Source organism: Coregonus clupeaformis, chromosome 23 (genome assembly GCF_020615455.1).
Source record: "Coregonus clupeaformis isolate EN_2021a chromosome 23, ASM2061545v1, whole genome shotgun sequence".
In the NCBI taxonomy this organism is placed as follows: domain Eukaryota; kingdom Metazoa; phylum Chordata; class Actinopteri; order Salmoniformes; family Salmonidae; genus Coregonus; species Coregonus clupeaformis.
Genome location: NC_059214.1, coordinates 33,699,751 through 33,715,429, shown reverse-complemented (window position 1 = coordinate 33,715,429; position 15,679 = coordinate 33,699,751). Strand labels below are relative to the sequence as shown.

The window sequence follows — 15,679 nt, the reverse complement described above, 5'->3', positions numbered from 1 at the left end:
TTGGAATTATGGCCAAAAAGTTCAACCTTGGTTTCATCAGACCATAACACATTTTCCCACGTGCTTTTGGGGGACTTGATGTTTGTTTTTGAAAACTTCAGCCGGGCTTGGATGTTTCTTTGTAAGAATAGGCTTCTGTCTTGCCACCCTACCCCATTCATATGAAGAATACGGGAGATTGTTGTCACATGTAGCACACAGCCAGTACTTGCTAGAAATTCCTGCAGTTCCTTTAATGTTCTTGGAAGCCTCCCTGACCAGTTCTCGTCTTTTCATAAATTTGAGGGACGTCCAGTTCTTGGTAATGTCTCTGAGCCATATTTTCTCCACTTGATGATGACTGTCTTCACTGTGTTCCATGGTATATGTAATAATTTGGAAATTATTTTGTACCCTTCACCTGACTCCTATCTTTCAACAATGAGATCCCTCTGATGCCTTGGAAGCTGTCTGCGGACCATGGCTTTTTCTCTGAAATGCAACTAAGAAAATGTCAAGAAAATCCTACTCGAACAGCTGAACTTTATTTGTGATTAATCAGTCACTTTAAATGATGGCAGGTGTGTAATAACTTCTATTTAACATGAGTTTGAATGTGATTGGTTAATTCTGAACACCTCCACATCCCCCGTTATAAGAGCATGTGCACACTTATGCAACCAGGTTATTGTAAGGTTTTTATTTTTCCCCCTCAAAGATTTCAGTTTGTTTTTCAATTGAATTGTTCACATTATTAACAGTGGAAAACGTTCTGACATATCTTTGTCTCATTCTTTTACATCACAAAAACCTGGCATTTTAACAAGTCTGTGTATACTTTTTGATGAGAAATAAAATCCCTAACCACCAAGTAGTCCTGTGTCGCTCAGTTGTTAGAGCATGGCACTTGTAACACTAGGGTGGTGGGTTTGATTCCCTCTGGGGCCACCCATTGGGAAATGTATGCAGATTATTGAGGAGAACCTGCAGCCCTCTGCCAGGAAGTTGAAAATGGGAAGATGGTTCACGTTTCAACATGACAATGACCCAAAGCACACCGCCAAAGCAACTGTACAGTGGCTGAAGGACAAGAAGGTGAATGTCCTTGAGTGGCCTAGTCAGCGCCCCAACCTAAATCCCATCGAATCTGTGGAACGACTTGAGTGCGGTCCATGAGCAGTCACCATGCAATTTGACTGAGCTTCATCAATTCTGCAAGGAAGAATGGGCAAATATTGCAACGTCTAGGTGGGTAAATATTGCACAGTCTAGGTGGGCAAAGTTAGTAGAGACGTATTCAAAGAGACTCATGGCTGTAATTCAAGCAAAAGATGATTCCACCAAGTATTAACTCGGGGGTGTTCACTTATCCAAATAGGGTATTTTACTGTTTTAATTAGTATTAATTTTCAAAGTGTTTTTTTAGATTTGTTTTCCACTTGGATATTGTGGGTTACTGTGTAAATAAACCCGGAAAAAGTCTGATTTTATGTGTTTTCATTTCAGGCTGTAAGGCATTTTGAAAGGGGGTGGTGACTGCTAAATTATGTAAATGTGACTTTCGATACCCATAATAGGAGTGATCCTCGATTTGGGGGTCAGTCCAAAGGTGAACATGTTAATTTAATCATGAACCAAAATGTAAACCTTGTTGTATGACAAGCATTTGTGGCTCTAATTCCAAAAAAAGGGTGGCAAGGTTCAACAGTGACAGAGCAGACATTTTTGTGCACTCAACATCCTTCAGGATTGTCCAGACATGGTGACTAGAGAAGGAGGCAGGAATAAGAAAGCAAAGGCAACAAAAAAAAGTGATGCCTGTTCTTGAAAGAAACTGTCGGCGTCATCAAAATAGCCATATGATGACCATATACGTTTGGAAAAACTATTATACTACATTCTACATTTGAATCTAGACAAAAATACATTTAAATTCAGATAACATTACATGATATGCCTATAGCTACTAGCACTACATTCTGATATGGCACATTCAGTGAGTTACGTTATAGGCTAGAAAATACAAAGGCTTTTCTCTCTTGTCTTGACACATGCACAACAAATATGAATACAATATCTGTAACGCCAAATGTTCAGTGTCATGAAAATGAACTAATTTGTTTAGTTACTGATCAGCTGACACTGCTCAGCTCGAAAATCACGTGCATTAAGCACATAACGTTAGCTAGCTAGCTAACGTTTGTTGCTGGAGCAATATTTTCTTGACAGATAAAACTCGTGAAATGTGAGGCTTCTGCTCACCTGCCAATAACGGTAATGGTCTTCCCCTCAGAGGAACTCATTTTGCAGTTTTGATTAGCAGTAAGTTATTGCTGCATTGAAGACTCACTGTTTTCCCAATAATACTCTGCATGCAAATCCTGAAACGCCCCTGCTAGTCACGTGATTGTACAGTGCCCCAAAATGTTCAAAATAAAAACGAGCGAAGAAAATTCATCGTTCACCGATTTGCATTATTTTATTAATCATGTGGTAATGCTCTTGGTTAGCTATAACGTTACTTTTTACATTCTAAGCTGATAACATTGGAATTTCTTTTTTTTTGATGAAACTGGTGGCGCAGCTTCCTCACGTACTGTATCCTAGTAACGGAATTGGGCGCTCTTATCCAATTGTATTGCGCAAAACCAAACCCTACTATGATTGACGTACATTCAAACCAATCGAGGCTTGAAAACCAATTCAATACCACCCATGTAGCTTTGCATTGTGGGATCTGAACGCTCAGAAATGACAACAAAATCCTAACAATATATTCTCCTCCGAGAATATCATACTTGAAATCAATATATTGTTCTCTCGTTTCAATATAGCTATATTGTTTTATTTAGTTAGAGAAGACAGCATCTACTCCATTCCATAGAAGTGTTGACTGTAAGTAGTCAGTATCCATTCGTAATTGTACTTTTTCTAGTTAACGTTAGCGTTAATGAGCTAGCTACCTAGTTACGTTAGCTAATGAAATGCTGAGCTAGCTAGCTGGCCAGCTAACGGTTAATCTAATGAACTGCCCAATAGTTTGCCTTGTGAGTCAATGCCATTCAGATTCTTTATAGCTATGCTCATGCATCAAATCTAAAACCTGTGTTGTTGCCCTCCTTCTCCTGGGCCTGACAGAATCGCAGAGTAGATGGAACATGTACATCTTGCTGCTGAGGAAGATGACCTGTACTCGGGCTACAACGACTACAATCCAACATTTGATTCAGAGGTAGCTATAGCTAGCCTAGTGTCTTCTTTTGAATTAGGGTACTACCTCATCTTCACTCTTGTTTCATACTGAATTTGTGATTGATTATAGTATTGTTGAATTCATGTCTTGTGTTTAACAGGAACTTGACAATGATGCTGGTTTTCAGCAAGCAGTCAGAACAAGCCATGGGAGAAGGCCCCCCGTGAGTGTTATAACAGTGTCTTGACAGTTAGTCAAAATATGGCATAATTAAAACAATGTGCTAATGACAATAAAAACTGAATCGAGATATACATTATTTTTGTTAATTTTCTAAGATGACTGCCAAGTTTCCTGGCACTGCCATTGGAGGACGGGCTTTGGGGACCTCTTTTGGAGTAAGTGTATGGATTGTGTAAGATTTGGTTGACTTATTACAACATGTTAATTGTAAATCAATGTTTCAATGATGGGTAGGCTATAAATTAGGGTTGAGATGGAATTACTGTAAGTGATACTGTTGTCCTAAGTATGGGATGCAAACTAATTGTTCACAGATTAGTGAAGCGGAGGCACATAGAGCCAATGATAAGTGAGACGAAATAGCTTAGAGTATTGTATTGCATTTGAGCATGTTTGATATTTGACACTCAGGTAGAGAGCAGGTTTGGCAGTGAGAGCAGGCTTCTGAAGGTGAGAGCTTCATTCATGCCATACTTGGTAGCAAGTTAGGTGAACATTTTCAAGAGAGGAGAATAGAACCCTTGTCTAAAAAAAAAGCAATATGATAATTTTTTATTGACTGATTCAGTTGATGGTGTTTTATCTTTTCTAGACCTCGTTGATGTTTTTAAAAATGTGTGAATGTCTGTCTTTAATGCTGTGACTTGCAGTCTAGGATGCCCATGGCCTCATCTATGGGCAGACCCATGACTGGTGCTGTACAGGTGAGAGCATCAATACTGATCAGTTTCTCTAGTTTTCCTATTGGATTCTTACCCAGTACTATGTGGAGAAAGATGATGCTCAGAACATGGAAATCTGATGTATGTGCTGAACTGTGGGTGTCATGTGTTGTGACAGGATGGAGCAGCTAGGCCTATGACTGCAGTCAGAGCAGCAGGCTACTCTTCAGCCATGACCAGAGGTGAGCTTACTAGGGAGGGCAGGAGGGAGGGAGAGGGTTGTGGTGGTCTCATACACTCCCAATAGACTAAAGTATGCAGACCATGTCAGGGATTTTTTTTTGAATAATAGTGAAGACATCAAAACTATGTAATAGCACATATGGAATCATGTAGTATCCAAAAAAGTGTTAAACAAATCAAAATATATTTTATATTTGAGATTCTTCAAATAGCCACCCTTTGCCTTGATGACAGCTTTGCACACTCTTGGCATTCTCTCAACCAGCTTAATGAGGTAGTCACCTTGAATGCATTTCAATTAACAGGTGTGCCTTCTTAAAAGTTAATTTGTGGAATTTCTTTCCTTCTTAATGCGTTTGAGCCAATCATTTGTGATGTGACAAGGTATATACACTGCTCAAAAAAATAAAGGGAACACTTAAACAACACAATGTAACTCCAAGTCAATCACACTTCTGTGAAATCAAACTGTCCACTTAGGAAGAAACACTTATTGACAATATATTTCACATGCTGTTGTGCAAATGGAATAGACAACAGGTGGACATTTTAGGCAATTAGCAAGACACCCCCAATAAAGGACTGGTTCTGCAGGTGGTGACCACAGACCACTTCTCAGTTCCTATGCTTCCTGGCTGATGTTTTGGTCACTTTTGAATGCTGGCGGTGCTTTCACTCTAGTGGTAGCATGAGACGGAGTCTACAACCCTCAGGTAGTGCAGCTCATCCAGGATGGCACATCAATGCGAGCTGTGGCAAGAAGGTTTGCTGTCTGTCAGCATAGTGTCCAGAGCATGGAGGCGCTACCAGGAGACAGGCCAGTACATCAGGAGACGTGGAGGAGGCCGTAGGAGGGCAACAACCCAGCAGCAGGACCGCTACCTCCGCCTTTGTGCAAGGAGGAGCAGGAGGAGCACTGCCAGAGCCCTGCAAAATGACCTCCAGCAGGCCACAAATGTGCATGTGTCTGCTCAAACGGTCAGAAACTGACTCCATGAGGGTGGTATGAGGGCCCGACGTCCACAGGTGGGGGTTGTGCTTACAGCCCAACACCGTGCAGGACGTTTGGCATTTGCCAGAGAACACCAAGAGTGGCAAATTCGCCACTGGCGCCCTGTGCTCTTCACAGATGAAAGCAGGTTCACACTGAGCACGTGACAGACGTGACAGAGTCTGGAGATGCCGTGGAGAATGTTCTGCTGCCTGCAACATCCTCCAGCATGACCGGTTTGGTGGTGGGTCAGTCATGGTGTGGGGTGGCATTTCTTTGGGGGGCCGCACAGCCCTCCATGTGCTCGCCAGAGGTAGCCTGACTGCCATTAGGTACCGAGATGAGATCCTCAGACCCCTTGTGAGACCATATGCTGGTGCGGTTGGCCCTGGGTTCCTCCTAATGCAAGACAATGCTAGACCTCATGTGGCTGGAGTGTGTCAGCAGTTCCTGCAAGCGGAAGGCATTGATGCTATGGACTGGCCCGCCCGTTCCCCAGACCTGAATCCAATTGAGCACATCTGGGACATCATGTCTCGCTCCATCCACCAACGCCACGTTGCACCACAGACTGTCCAGGAGTTGGCGGATGCTTTAGTCCAGGTCTGGGAGGAGATCCCTCAGGAGACCATCCGCCACCTCATCAGGAGCATGCCCAGGCGTTGTAGGGAGGTCATACAGGCACATGGAGGCCACACACACTACTGAGCCTCATTTTGACTTGTTTTAAGGACATTACATCAAAGTTGAATCAGCCTGTAGTGTGACTCCAAATCCAGACCTCCATGGGTTGATACATTTGATTTCCATTGATAATTTTTGTGTGATTTTGTTGTCAGCACATTCAACTATGTAAAGAAAAAAGTATTTCATAAGATTATTTCATTCATTCAGATCTAGGATGTGTTGTTTAAGTGTTCCCTTTATTTTTTTGAGCAGTGTAGTTAGCCCTATTTGGTAAAAGACCAAGTCCATATTATGGCAAGAACAGCTCAAATAAGCAAAGAGAAAAGACAGTGCATCATTACTTTAAGACATGAAGGTGAGTCAATCCGGAAAATGTAAAGAACTTTGAAAGTTTCTTCAAGTGCAGTCGCAAAAACCATCAAGCGCTATGATGAAACTTGCTCTCATGAGGACCGCCACAGGAATGGAAGACCCAGAGTTACCTCTGCTGCAGAGGATAAGTTCATTAGAGTTACCAGCCTCAGAAATTGCAGCCCAAATAAATGCTTCAAGTAACAGACACATCTCAACATCAACTGTTCAGAGGAGACTGTGTGAATCAGGTCTTCATGGTCGAATTGCTGCAAAGAAACCACTACTAAAGGACACCAATAAGAAGAAGAGACCTGCTTGGGCCAGGAAACACGAGCAATGGACATTAGACCGGTGGAAATTTACCCTTTGGTCTGGAGTCCAAATTTGAGATTTTTGGTTCCAACCGACGTGTCTTTGTGAGACGCGGTGTGGGTGAACGGATGATCTCCGCATGGGTAATTCCCCCCGTAAAGTATGGAGGAGGAGTTGTTATGGTATGGGGGTGCTTTGCTGGTGACACTGTCTGTGATTTATTTAGAATTCATGGCACACTTAACCAGCATGTCTACCACAGCATTCTGCAGCGATACGCCATCCCATCTGGTTTGGGCTTAGTGGGACTATCATTTGTTTTTCAACAGCACAATGACCCAACAGACCTCCAGGCTGTGTAAGGGCTATTTTACAAAGAAGGAGAGTGATGGAGTGCTACATCAGATGACCTGGCCTCCACAATCCCCCTACTTCAACCCAATTAAGATGGTTTGGGATGAGTCGGACGGCAGAGTGAAGGAAAAGCAGCCAACAAGTGCTAAGCATATGTGGGAACTCCTTCAAGACTTTTGGAAAAGCATTCCAGGTGAAGCTGGTTGACAGAATGCCAAGAGTGTGCAAAGCTGTCATCAAGGCAAAGGGTGGCTATTTGAAGAATGTCAAATATAAAATATAGTTTGATTTAACACTTTTGGTTACTACATGATTCCATATGTGTTATTTCATAGTTTTGATGTCTTCACTATTATTCTACAATGTAGAAAATAGTAAAAATAAAGAAAAACCCTTGAATGAGTAGATGTGTCCAAACTTTTGACACTTTTGACTGGTACTGTATATCTTTTTTTATTATAAAATCTTTGAGAACTAACAATCGCCAAAATAAAAGCTAGACAGTCAGGGAGAATTTAAAATTACAAAAACAATGGATTTAGCAGTATTCATTTTGTTATTATGTTTAAGCAAAAGAACACAGCATTATCCATGGCAAAATGCATAGATTTGCAGGAAACTAGCTTTAAACTGCAACATTTTCTCTCAGCTCAAAGGCAGAATCTGTAGAATCGCAGGAAATTAGCTTGAAAATGGAAACATTTTCTTTCAGCTGCATGGCAAAATGTGTAGTATTGCAGGAAATTAGCTTTAAAACTGAAAAAAAAATCCTCATCTCCATGGAGAAATTTGTAGAATCGCAGGAAATTGGCTTGAAAATGCTAAAATGTCTCTACATCGCCAAGGTGAGGGCCTCTAAAATGTTCTCTAAAATGTAGCCTCGCCGACGGCCGACCGCGCTCATTCCCACGCCCACCACCTAAGCCCCTTTTTGATCGAGAAAAAACCCTGCTTGTTAAATGGAGACAGCAAGTACTGAACTTCTCAAGCGCAGGTTGTTACAAAACATGTTTCTGATATTTCCAGGGTCTACATTTGACCCACTGGGTCAGTCCAAAGGACCAGCTCCTCCGTTGGAGGGCAAAAGTGAAGATACGTAAGAGTTTGTTTCTGTCTCTGCTGCTTACCCTCATTTCAATATGCGATTCTCAGGTTTTCTCCTGTGATTCTGTAGGATGATGAAGGTATAATGATGGTTAGGACTATTTGTTGTTTTCAGGCCGGATGAGAAGGTGAAGATCCTGGAGAAGAAGGTGAACGACCTGATAGAGGAGAGCTGCCTGGCGCACGGCCGTGGAGACCTACAGTTGGTCAGTCTCCCCCTGCCTCTTATCTGTACCGAATAACTTACAGACATCGCAGACTTAGGGATGTGTGATGCTTTACCTCTGACTGTGTGTGTTTTCTACCATTGTTTATTACAGTCCCTAGATAGAGCCAAAGAGGCAGGGCGGAAGGAGAGAGCACTGGTGAGACAGAGGGAGCAGTCAGGCAATGCAGACCACATCAACCTGGACCTCACATACTCTGTGAGAACAATAACAACTGTCAATAGAAATACTCATCAGCCCACATCACTTGGACCTCACCTACTTGTGACAGACATTGTCTTTTGAGGTCAGTGTTGGTCAGATGTGATCTTAGTTTATATATTTATTTATTTTTCCAGGTCTTGTTTAACTTGGCAACTCAGTACGCTAACAATGACATGTACGCGGAGGCCCTGAACACTTACCAGGTCATCGTAAAGAACAAGATGTTCAGTAATGCAGGTGGGTGGGAGAAGGATGTCATATTTTAGATTTGCCACTGAAATTACAGACTAGCATTGATAAGCAGTACTAGCCCAAACACCTGTTTGTCTGAACAATGTTTTACTTTCTTTCCAGGAAGGTTAAAAGTGAACATGGCCAACATCTACTTCAAGCAGAAAAACTACCCCAAGGCCATCAAGTTCTACCGCATGGCCCTGGACCAGATCTCCAACTCCCACAAGGAGATGAGGATCAAGATCATGCAGAACATCGGTGTGGTCTTCATCCGCATGGGCCAGTACTCTGACGCCATCACCTCCTTTGAACACATCATGAGCGAGAGCCCCAACATTAAGACAGGCTTTAACCTGATCCTGTGTTACTACGCCATCGGAGACAGAGAGAGGATGAAGAAGGCCTTTCAGAAGCTCATCTGTGTTCCTCTGGGGATCGACGAGGAGGACAAGTACATCCCACCCAACGTGAGCACTTCTATTCTATTCTCAAACTAAACATAGCAGAGCACTCCAGTGTGCACTCTTCAGAACATGGAAAGTTTTAGGATTCATTTTTAGTAGCACTTACTGCATGTTATGCTTCACAAATCATCCACATTAGTTATGTTTTCAGGATGATACACATGCCAACCTGGTTATTGAAGCCATCAAGAACGACAAGCTTCACCAGATGGAGAGAGAACGGTAACTGTCTTATTCGTACATTATACAAAATGTCACTTTAGTGTTTTCACATCTCTATGACATGTTCCACTCATTGTTTGTGGCCGCTGGAATCTGTTCTCTTGACTGCAGTAAAGCCCTGGCTGAGAAATTCATCATGACATCGGCCAAGCTCATCGCCCCATCCATCGAGGCGACGTTCGCCGCCGGATTTGACTGGTGTGTCTTTCCAAACCTCAACACCAGAGGGCGATACAGGGTAAACGTGGGCTGGAGTCCCAGTACAGTAATGGTTATACTCTGTGTGGTTGTTTCTGTAGGTGTGTGGACATGGTGAAGAGTTCCCAGTACGTAGAACTGGCCAATGACCTAGAGATCAACAAAGCCATCACCTACCTGAGACAGAGGGACTTCAACCAGGTTGGTGTGAGTGTGTCACCAAGTCTAAACAGTCTTCACCTGTACCACATGAGGGAAATTATGTATTTTTTCGTTTTCACTCCATTATGTGTGTGTGTACATATCTGCTGCTTGACTGTATTGTCTGCCTATGTATCAGATTCTCCATTCAGCTGTTTACTTTCACCACAGCTTTTCTCCTATTCACTCCCTCCATTTGGTTTGTTTTCCTTTTCTCCATCTGCATGGCTCTTAAGCTTGAGGTATGTGTTCTGCTCTTTCGTTTGTATGTGTAATGTCCTTGTCAGATGTTATGAGGTGAGTGTATGTATACTATATGAGCGTGTCAATGTTATAGTGATGCTAAGTGATAGGGTTCCTCCAACAGGCTGTGGAGACTCTGAAGACGTTTGAGAAGAAAGACAGCAGAGTGAAGAGTGCTGCAGCCACTAACCTCTCCTTCCTCTACTTCCTGGTAAGACCTTCTCCTTATAACTGAATTTTTCCGACATAACATAGGTACAGCAAATCCCCTTATTGTATAGGACACTTTTAAATGTGCCTTTAGAGGCCATGCAATTCAGTACTCATCTCGAAAACAAAAGCAATTTAGGTCAAAAGAGTCCATACTAACAAAGGAAATAGAAGGTTTAACAGACCAGATTGATAGCAATAAAAATTGTAACATAGAGGCTCAGAATAAATGAGAGGAAAAACTAAAATAAATGGAGAAACTTATTCAAGAAAGATCAAGTGTAATATATTATAAAAATAAAGCAAAATGGATGGAATATGGGGAAAAATGCACCAAATTCTTTTTTAATCTTCAACAAAGAAATGCTACCAAAAATAATTTACTGAAGCTGGTTACAAATGATGGAGTCACCCATCATTCACCAAATTATATTTTGAAGGAGGAAGCAAAGTACTTTAAGGATATGTTTTCGTTTCAGTCGCCTCCATCTCATCTAACTGAAGCTAATTGAAGGGATTTTTTTTTCTATTGATAATGTAAAATTAACAGCCATGTGAAGGTGAAAATACAGAGGACGAACTTCTGGATGCAATTAAAGACTTTAAGTCTGGGAAAACTCCAGGGTTGGATGGCATACCAGTAGAGGTATACCAAACCTTTTTTGATATACTCAGAGGACCGTTATTAGCGTGTTTTAACCAGTCCTATGTAAATGGTAGATTATCAGACACTCAAGAAGAAGGTCTGATTTCATTATTACTGAAACAGGATACAAGTGGGAAATATAAAGATCCAGTCCATAAAAAAAATTGGAGGCCCCTTACAAATCAGTGTTGTGATGCAAAAATGTTAGCAAAATGTATAGCGCATAGAATTAAAAAGGTATTGTCGGACATTATTATTCTAATCAGACAGGTTTTTTACATGGAGGATACATTGGAGATAATATAAGGCAAGTACTGGAAACAATAGAACACTATGAAAAATCAGACTTTGAAAAGGCATTTGATAAAGTACGACTGGAGTTTATATATAAATGCCTGGATCATTTCAATTTTGAAGAATCGCTTATAAAATGGGTTAAAATCATGTATAGTAACCCTAGGTGTAAAATAGTCAATAATGGCTATTTCTCAGAAAGTTTTAAACTGTCAAGAGGAGTAAAACTAGGTTGTCCACTATCGGCATATCTATTTATTATGGTCATCGAAATGTTAGCTATTAAAATCAGATCCAACAATAATATCAAGGGATTAGAAATACAGGGCTTAAAAACAAAGGTGTCATTGTATGCGGATGATTCATGTTTTCTTTTAAATCCACAACTCGAATCCCTCCACAGGCTCATAGAGGATCTAGATACATTTTCTAACCTCTCTGGATTACAACCAAATTATGATAAATGTACTATATTACGTATTGATCACTAAAAAATAAAAATGTTACATTACCATATAGTTGACCTATAAAATGGTCTGATGGTGATGTGGATATACTCGGAATACATATCCCAAAGGAAATAAATGATCTCACTCCAATACATTATTATAGAAAGTTAGCAAAAATAGATAAGATCTTGCTACCATGGAAAGGTAAATACTGTCGATTATCCCAGTTTACCTATTTGCTTATGGTCTTGCCTACGCCTAGCGAACAGTTTTTTAAATTATAAGAGAACAAAATATTCCATTTGATTTGGAACGGCAAGCCAGAAAAAATTAAACGGGCCTATTTATATAATGAATATGAATTATTATTAAATATTAAATTAAAGCATTAGACCTATCACTAAAAGCTTCAGTCATACAAAAGTTATACTTAAATCCGAACTGGTTCTCTAGCAAATTAGTATGATTGTCTCACCCCATGTTAAAGAATGGCCTTTTTCCCTTTATTCAGATTACAACCTCTCACTTTCAGTTATTTGAAAAGGAAATAATCTCCCAAATATCACTATTTCTAAAACAAGCCATAGAAAGTTGGTTGCGATTTCAATTTAATCCTCCAGAAATGACAGAACAAATAATGCAACAAATATTGTGGTTAAACTCAAATATACTAATTGATAAAAAACCATTATTTTTTGAAAAACTGTTTAAAAAGATATAATCTTCTTAATTCCACCAGTCCTATCTATGATATAATTTGTCGCACATGCAGCTAACAAAAACATATGGAAATGTCTGCTCTACCCAAAATTACAACCAAATAATTGCAGCATTACTGCAAAAATGGAAGAGGAAAGTGGAAGGGGGAAAAAGTAAGGAACTTCTCTGTCGGCCCTGCATTAAAGACCATAATTGGTTAAAGAAAATTGTGGTAAATAAAAATGTATACCAGTTTCATTTAAAGACCAAAGGATTGACAGCCGTCCCGTATAGATTGCAAAATAGTTGGGAAGAGATTTTTGATGTACCAATTCCATGTTTTGGTACTGTCCATCTGTAGCTTGTTTTTGGTCACAGGTCCAGGAATGGCTGAAGGATTGCAATATTTACAGTGGCTTGCGAAATTATTCACCCCCCTTGGCATTTTTCCTATTTTGTTGCCTTACAACCTGGAATGAAAATTGATTTTTGGGGAGTTTGTATCATTTGATTTACACAACATGCCTACCACTTTGAAGATGCAAAACAGAACTTGAGCGTGCATAACTATTCACCCCCCCAAAGTTAATACTTTGTAGAGTCACCTTTTGCAGCAATTACAGCTGCAAGTCTCTTGGGGTATGTCTCTATAAGCTTGGCACATCTAGCCACTGGGATTTTGGCCCATTCTTCAAGGCAAAACTGCTCCAGCTCCTTCAAGATGGATGGGTTCCGCTGGTGTACAGCAATCTTTAAGTCATACCACAGATTCTCAATTGGATTGAGTTCTGGGCTTTGACTAGGCCATTCCAAGACATTTAAATGTTTCCCCTTAAACCACTCAAGTGTTGCTTTAGCAGTATGCTTAGGGTCATTGTCCTGCTGGAAGGTGAACCTCCGTCCTAGTCTCAAATCTCTGGAAGACTGAAACAGGTTTCCCTCAAGAATTTCCCTGTATTTAGCGCCATCCATCATTCCTTCAATTCTGACCAGTTTCCCAGTCCCTGCCGATGGAAAACATCCCCACAGCATGATGCTGCCACCACCATGCTTCATTGTGGGGATGGTGTTCTCGGGGTGATGAGAGGTGATGGGTTTGCGCCAGACATAGCGTTTTCCTTGATGGCCAAAAAGCTCAATTTTTGTTTCATCTGACCAGAGTACCTTCTTCCATATGTTTGGGGAGTCTCCCACTTGCCTTTTGGCGAACACCAAACGTGTTTGCTTATTTTTTTCTTTAAGCAATGGCTTTTTTCTGGCCACTCTTCCGTAAACCCAGCTCTGTGGAGTGTACGGCTTAAAGTGGTCCTATGGACAGATACTCCAATCTCCGCTGTGGAGCATTTCAGCTCCTTCAGGGTTATCTTTGGTCTCTTTGTTGCCTCTGATTAATGCCCTCCTCACCTGGTCTGTGAATTATGGTGGGCGGCCCTTTCTTGGCAGGTTTGTTGTGGTACCATATTCTTTAAAAATTTTAATAATGGATTTAAGGGTGCTCCATGGAATGTTCAATGTTTCTGATATTTTTTTATAACCCAACCCTGATCTGTACTTCTCCACAACTTTGTCCCTGACCTGTGTGGAGAGCTCCTTGGTCTTCATGGTGCGCTTGCTTGGTGGTGCCCCTTGCTTAGTGGTGTTGCAGACTCTGGGCCTTTCAGAACAGGTGTACAGTGAGGGGAAAAAGTATTTGATCCCCTCGCGATTTTGTATGTTTGCCCACTGACAAAGACATGATCAGTCTATAATTTGAATGGTAGGTTTATTTGAACAGTAAGAGACAGAATAACAACAAAAAAATCCAGAAAAACGCATGTCAAAAATGTTATGAATTGATTTGCATTTTAATGAGGGAAATAAGTATTTGAACCCTCTGCAAAACATGACTTAGTACTTGGTGGCAAAACCCTTGTTGGCAATCACAGAGGTCAGACGTTTCTTGTAGTTGGCCACCAGGTTTGCACACATCTCAGGAGGGATTTTGTTCCATTCCTCTTTGCAGATCTTCTCCAAGTCATTAAGGTTTCGAGGCTGATGTTTGGCAACTGGAACCTTCAGCTCCCTCCACAGATTTTCTATGGGATTAAGGTCTGGAGACTGGCTAGGCCACTCCAGGAACTTAATGTGCTTCTTCTTGAGCCACTCCTTTGTCGCCTTGGCAGTGTGTTTTGGGTCATTGTCATGCTGGAATACCCATCCACGACCCATTTTCAATGCCCTGGCTGAGGGAAGGAGGTTCTCACCCAAGATTTGACGGTACATGGCCCCGTCCATCGTCCCTTTGATGCGGTGAAGTTGTCCTGTCCCCTTAGCAGAAAAACACCCCCAAAGCATAATGTTTCCACCTCCATGTTTGACGGTGGGGATGGTGTTCTTGGGGTCATAGGCCGCATTCCTCCTCCTCCAAACACGGCGAGTTGAGTTGATACCAAAGAGCTACATTTTGGTCTCATCTGACCACAACACTCACCCAGTTCTCCTCTGAATCATTCAGATGTTCATTGGCAAACTTCAGACGGGCCTGTATACAGTGGGGAGAACAAGTATTTGATACACTGCCGATTTTGCAGGTTTTCCTACTTACAAAGCATGTAGAGGACTGTAATTTTTATCATAGGTACACTTCAACTGTGAGAGACGGAATCTAAAACAAAAATCCAGAAAATCACATTGTATGATTTTTAAGTAATTAATTTGCATTTTATTGCATGACATAAGTATTTGATCACCTACCAACCAATAAGAATTCCGGCTCTCACAGACCTGTTAGTTTTTCTTTAAGAAGCCCTACTGTTCTCCACTCATTACCTGTATTAACTGTACCTGTTTGAACTCGTTACCTGTATAAAAGACACCTGTCCACACACTCAATCAAACAGACTCCAACCTCTCCATAATGGCCAAGACCAGAGAGATGTGTAAGGACATTAGGGATAAAATTGTAGACCTGCACAAGGCTGGGATGGGCTACAGGACAATAGGCAAGCAGCTTGGTGAGAAGGCAACAACTGTTGGCGCAATTATTAGAAAATGGAAGAAGTTCAAGATGATGGTCAATCACCCTCGGTCTGGGGCTCCATGCAAGATCTCACCTCGTGGGGCATCAATGATCATGAGGAAGGTGAGGGATCAGCCCAGAACTACACGGCAGGACCTGGTCAATGACCTGAAGAGAGCTGGGACCACAGTCTCAAAGAAAACCATTAGTAACACACTACGCCGTCATGGATTAAACTCCTGCAGTGCACGCAAGGTCCCCCTGCTCA

The 15,679-nt window shown here is 41.4% G+C and overlaps 2 protein-coding genes across 10 annotated transcripts in view; one reads left to right on the top strand and one right to left on the bottom strand.

Moving 5' to 3' along the window:
• The window catches only part of LOC121536894 (lambda-crystallin), a 35,407-nt gene extending 32,962 nt beyond the window's left edge, over positions 1–2,445 (bottom strand). The window contains exon 1 of the mRNA XM_041844528.1: positions 2,242–2,445. Within this exon, the coding sequence (XP_041700462.1) occupies positions 2,242–2,282 (41 nt within the window). The 5' untranslated portion in view covers positions 2,283–2,445. The remainder of the gene's footprint in view (positions 1–2,241) is intronic.
• A 276-nt stretch (positions 2,446–2,721) lies between these two features.
• The window catches only part of ift88 (intraflagellar transport 88 homolog), a 44,346-nt gene continuing 31,388 nt past the window's right edge, over positions 2,722–15,679 (top strand). For 3 of the 9 annotated variants that reach the window (XM_041844525.1, XM_041844523.1, XM_041844518.1), the window contains exons 1-16: positions 2,722–2,874; positions 3,118–3,211; positions 3,333–3,395; positions 3,511–3,570; positions 3,827–3,865; positions 4,066–4,119; positions 4,256–4,319; positions 8,045–8,114; positions 8,238–8,328; positions 8,443–8,547; positions 8,688–8,790; positions 8,908–9,254; positions 9,403–9,473; positions 9,585–9,671; positions 9,773–9,878; positions 10,240–10,326. In XM_041844525.1, coding sequence (XP_041700459.1) covers positions 3,131–3,211; positions 3,333–3,395; positions 3,511–3,570; positions 3,827–3,865; positions 4,066–4,119; positions 4,256–4,319; positions 8,045–8,114; positions 8,238–8,328; positions 8,443–8,547; positions 8,688–8,790; positions 8,908–9,254; positions 9,403–9,473; positions 9,585–9,671; positions 9,773–9,878; positions 10,240–10,326 — 1,428 coding nt within the window. In that variant the 5' untranslated portion in view covers positions 2,722–2,874; positions 3,118–3,130. Of the gene's footprint in view, positions 2,875–3,117; positions 3,212–3,332; positions 3,396–3,510; positions 3,571–3,826; positions 3,866–4,065; positions 4,120–4,255; positions 4,320–8,044; positions 8,115–8,237; positions 8,329–8,442; positions 8,548–8,687; positions 8,791–8,907; positions 9,255–9,402; positions 9,474–9,584; positions 9,672–9,772; positions 9,879–10,108; positions 10,115–10,239; positions 10,327–15,679 lie in introns of all 9 variants that reach the window. The other 6 variants (XM_041844526.1, XM_041844520.1, XM_041844527.1 and 3 more) reach the window with 4 other exon arrangements.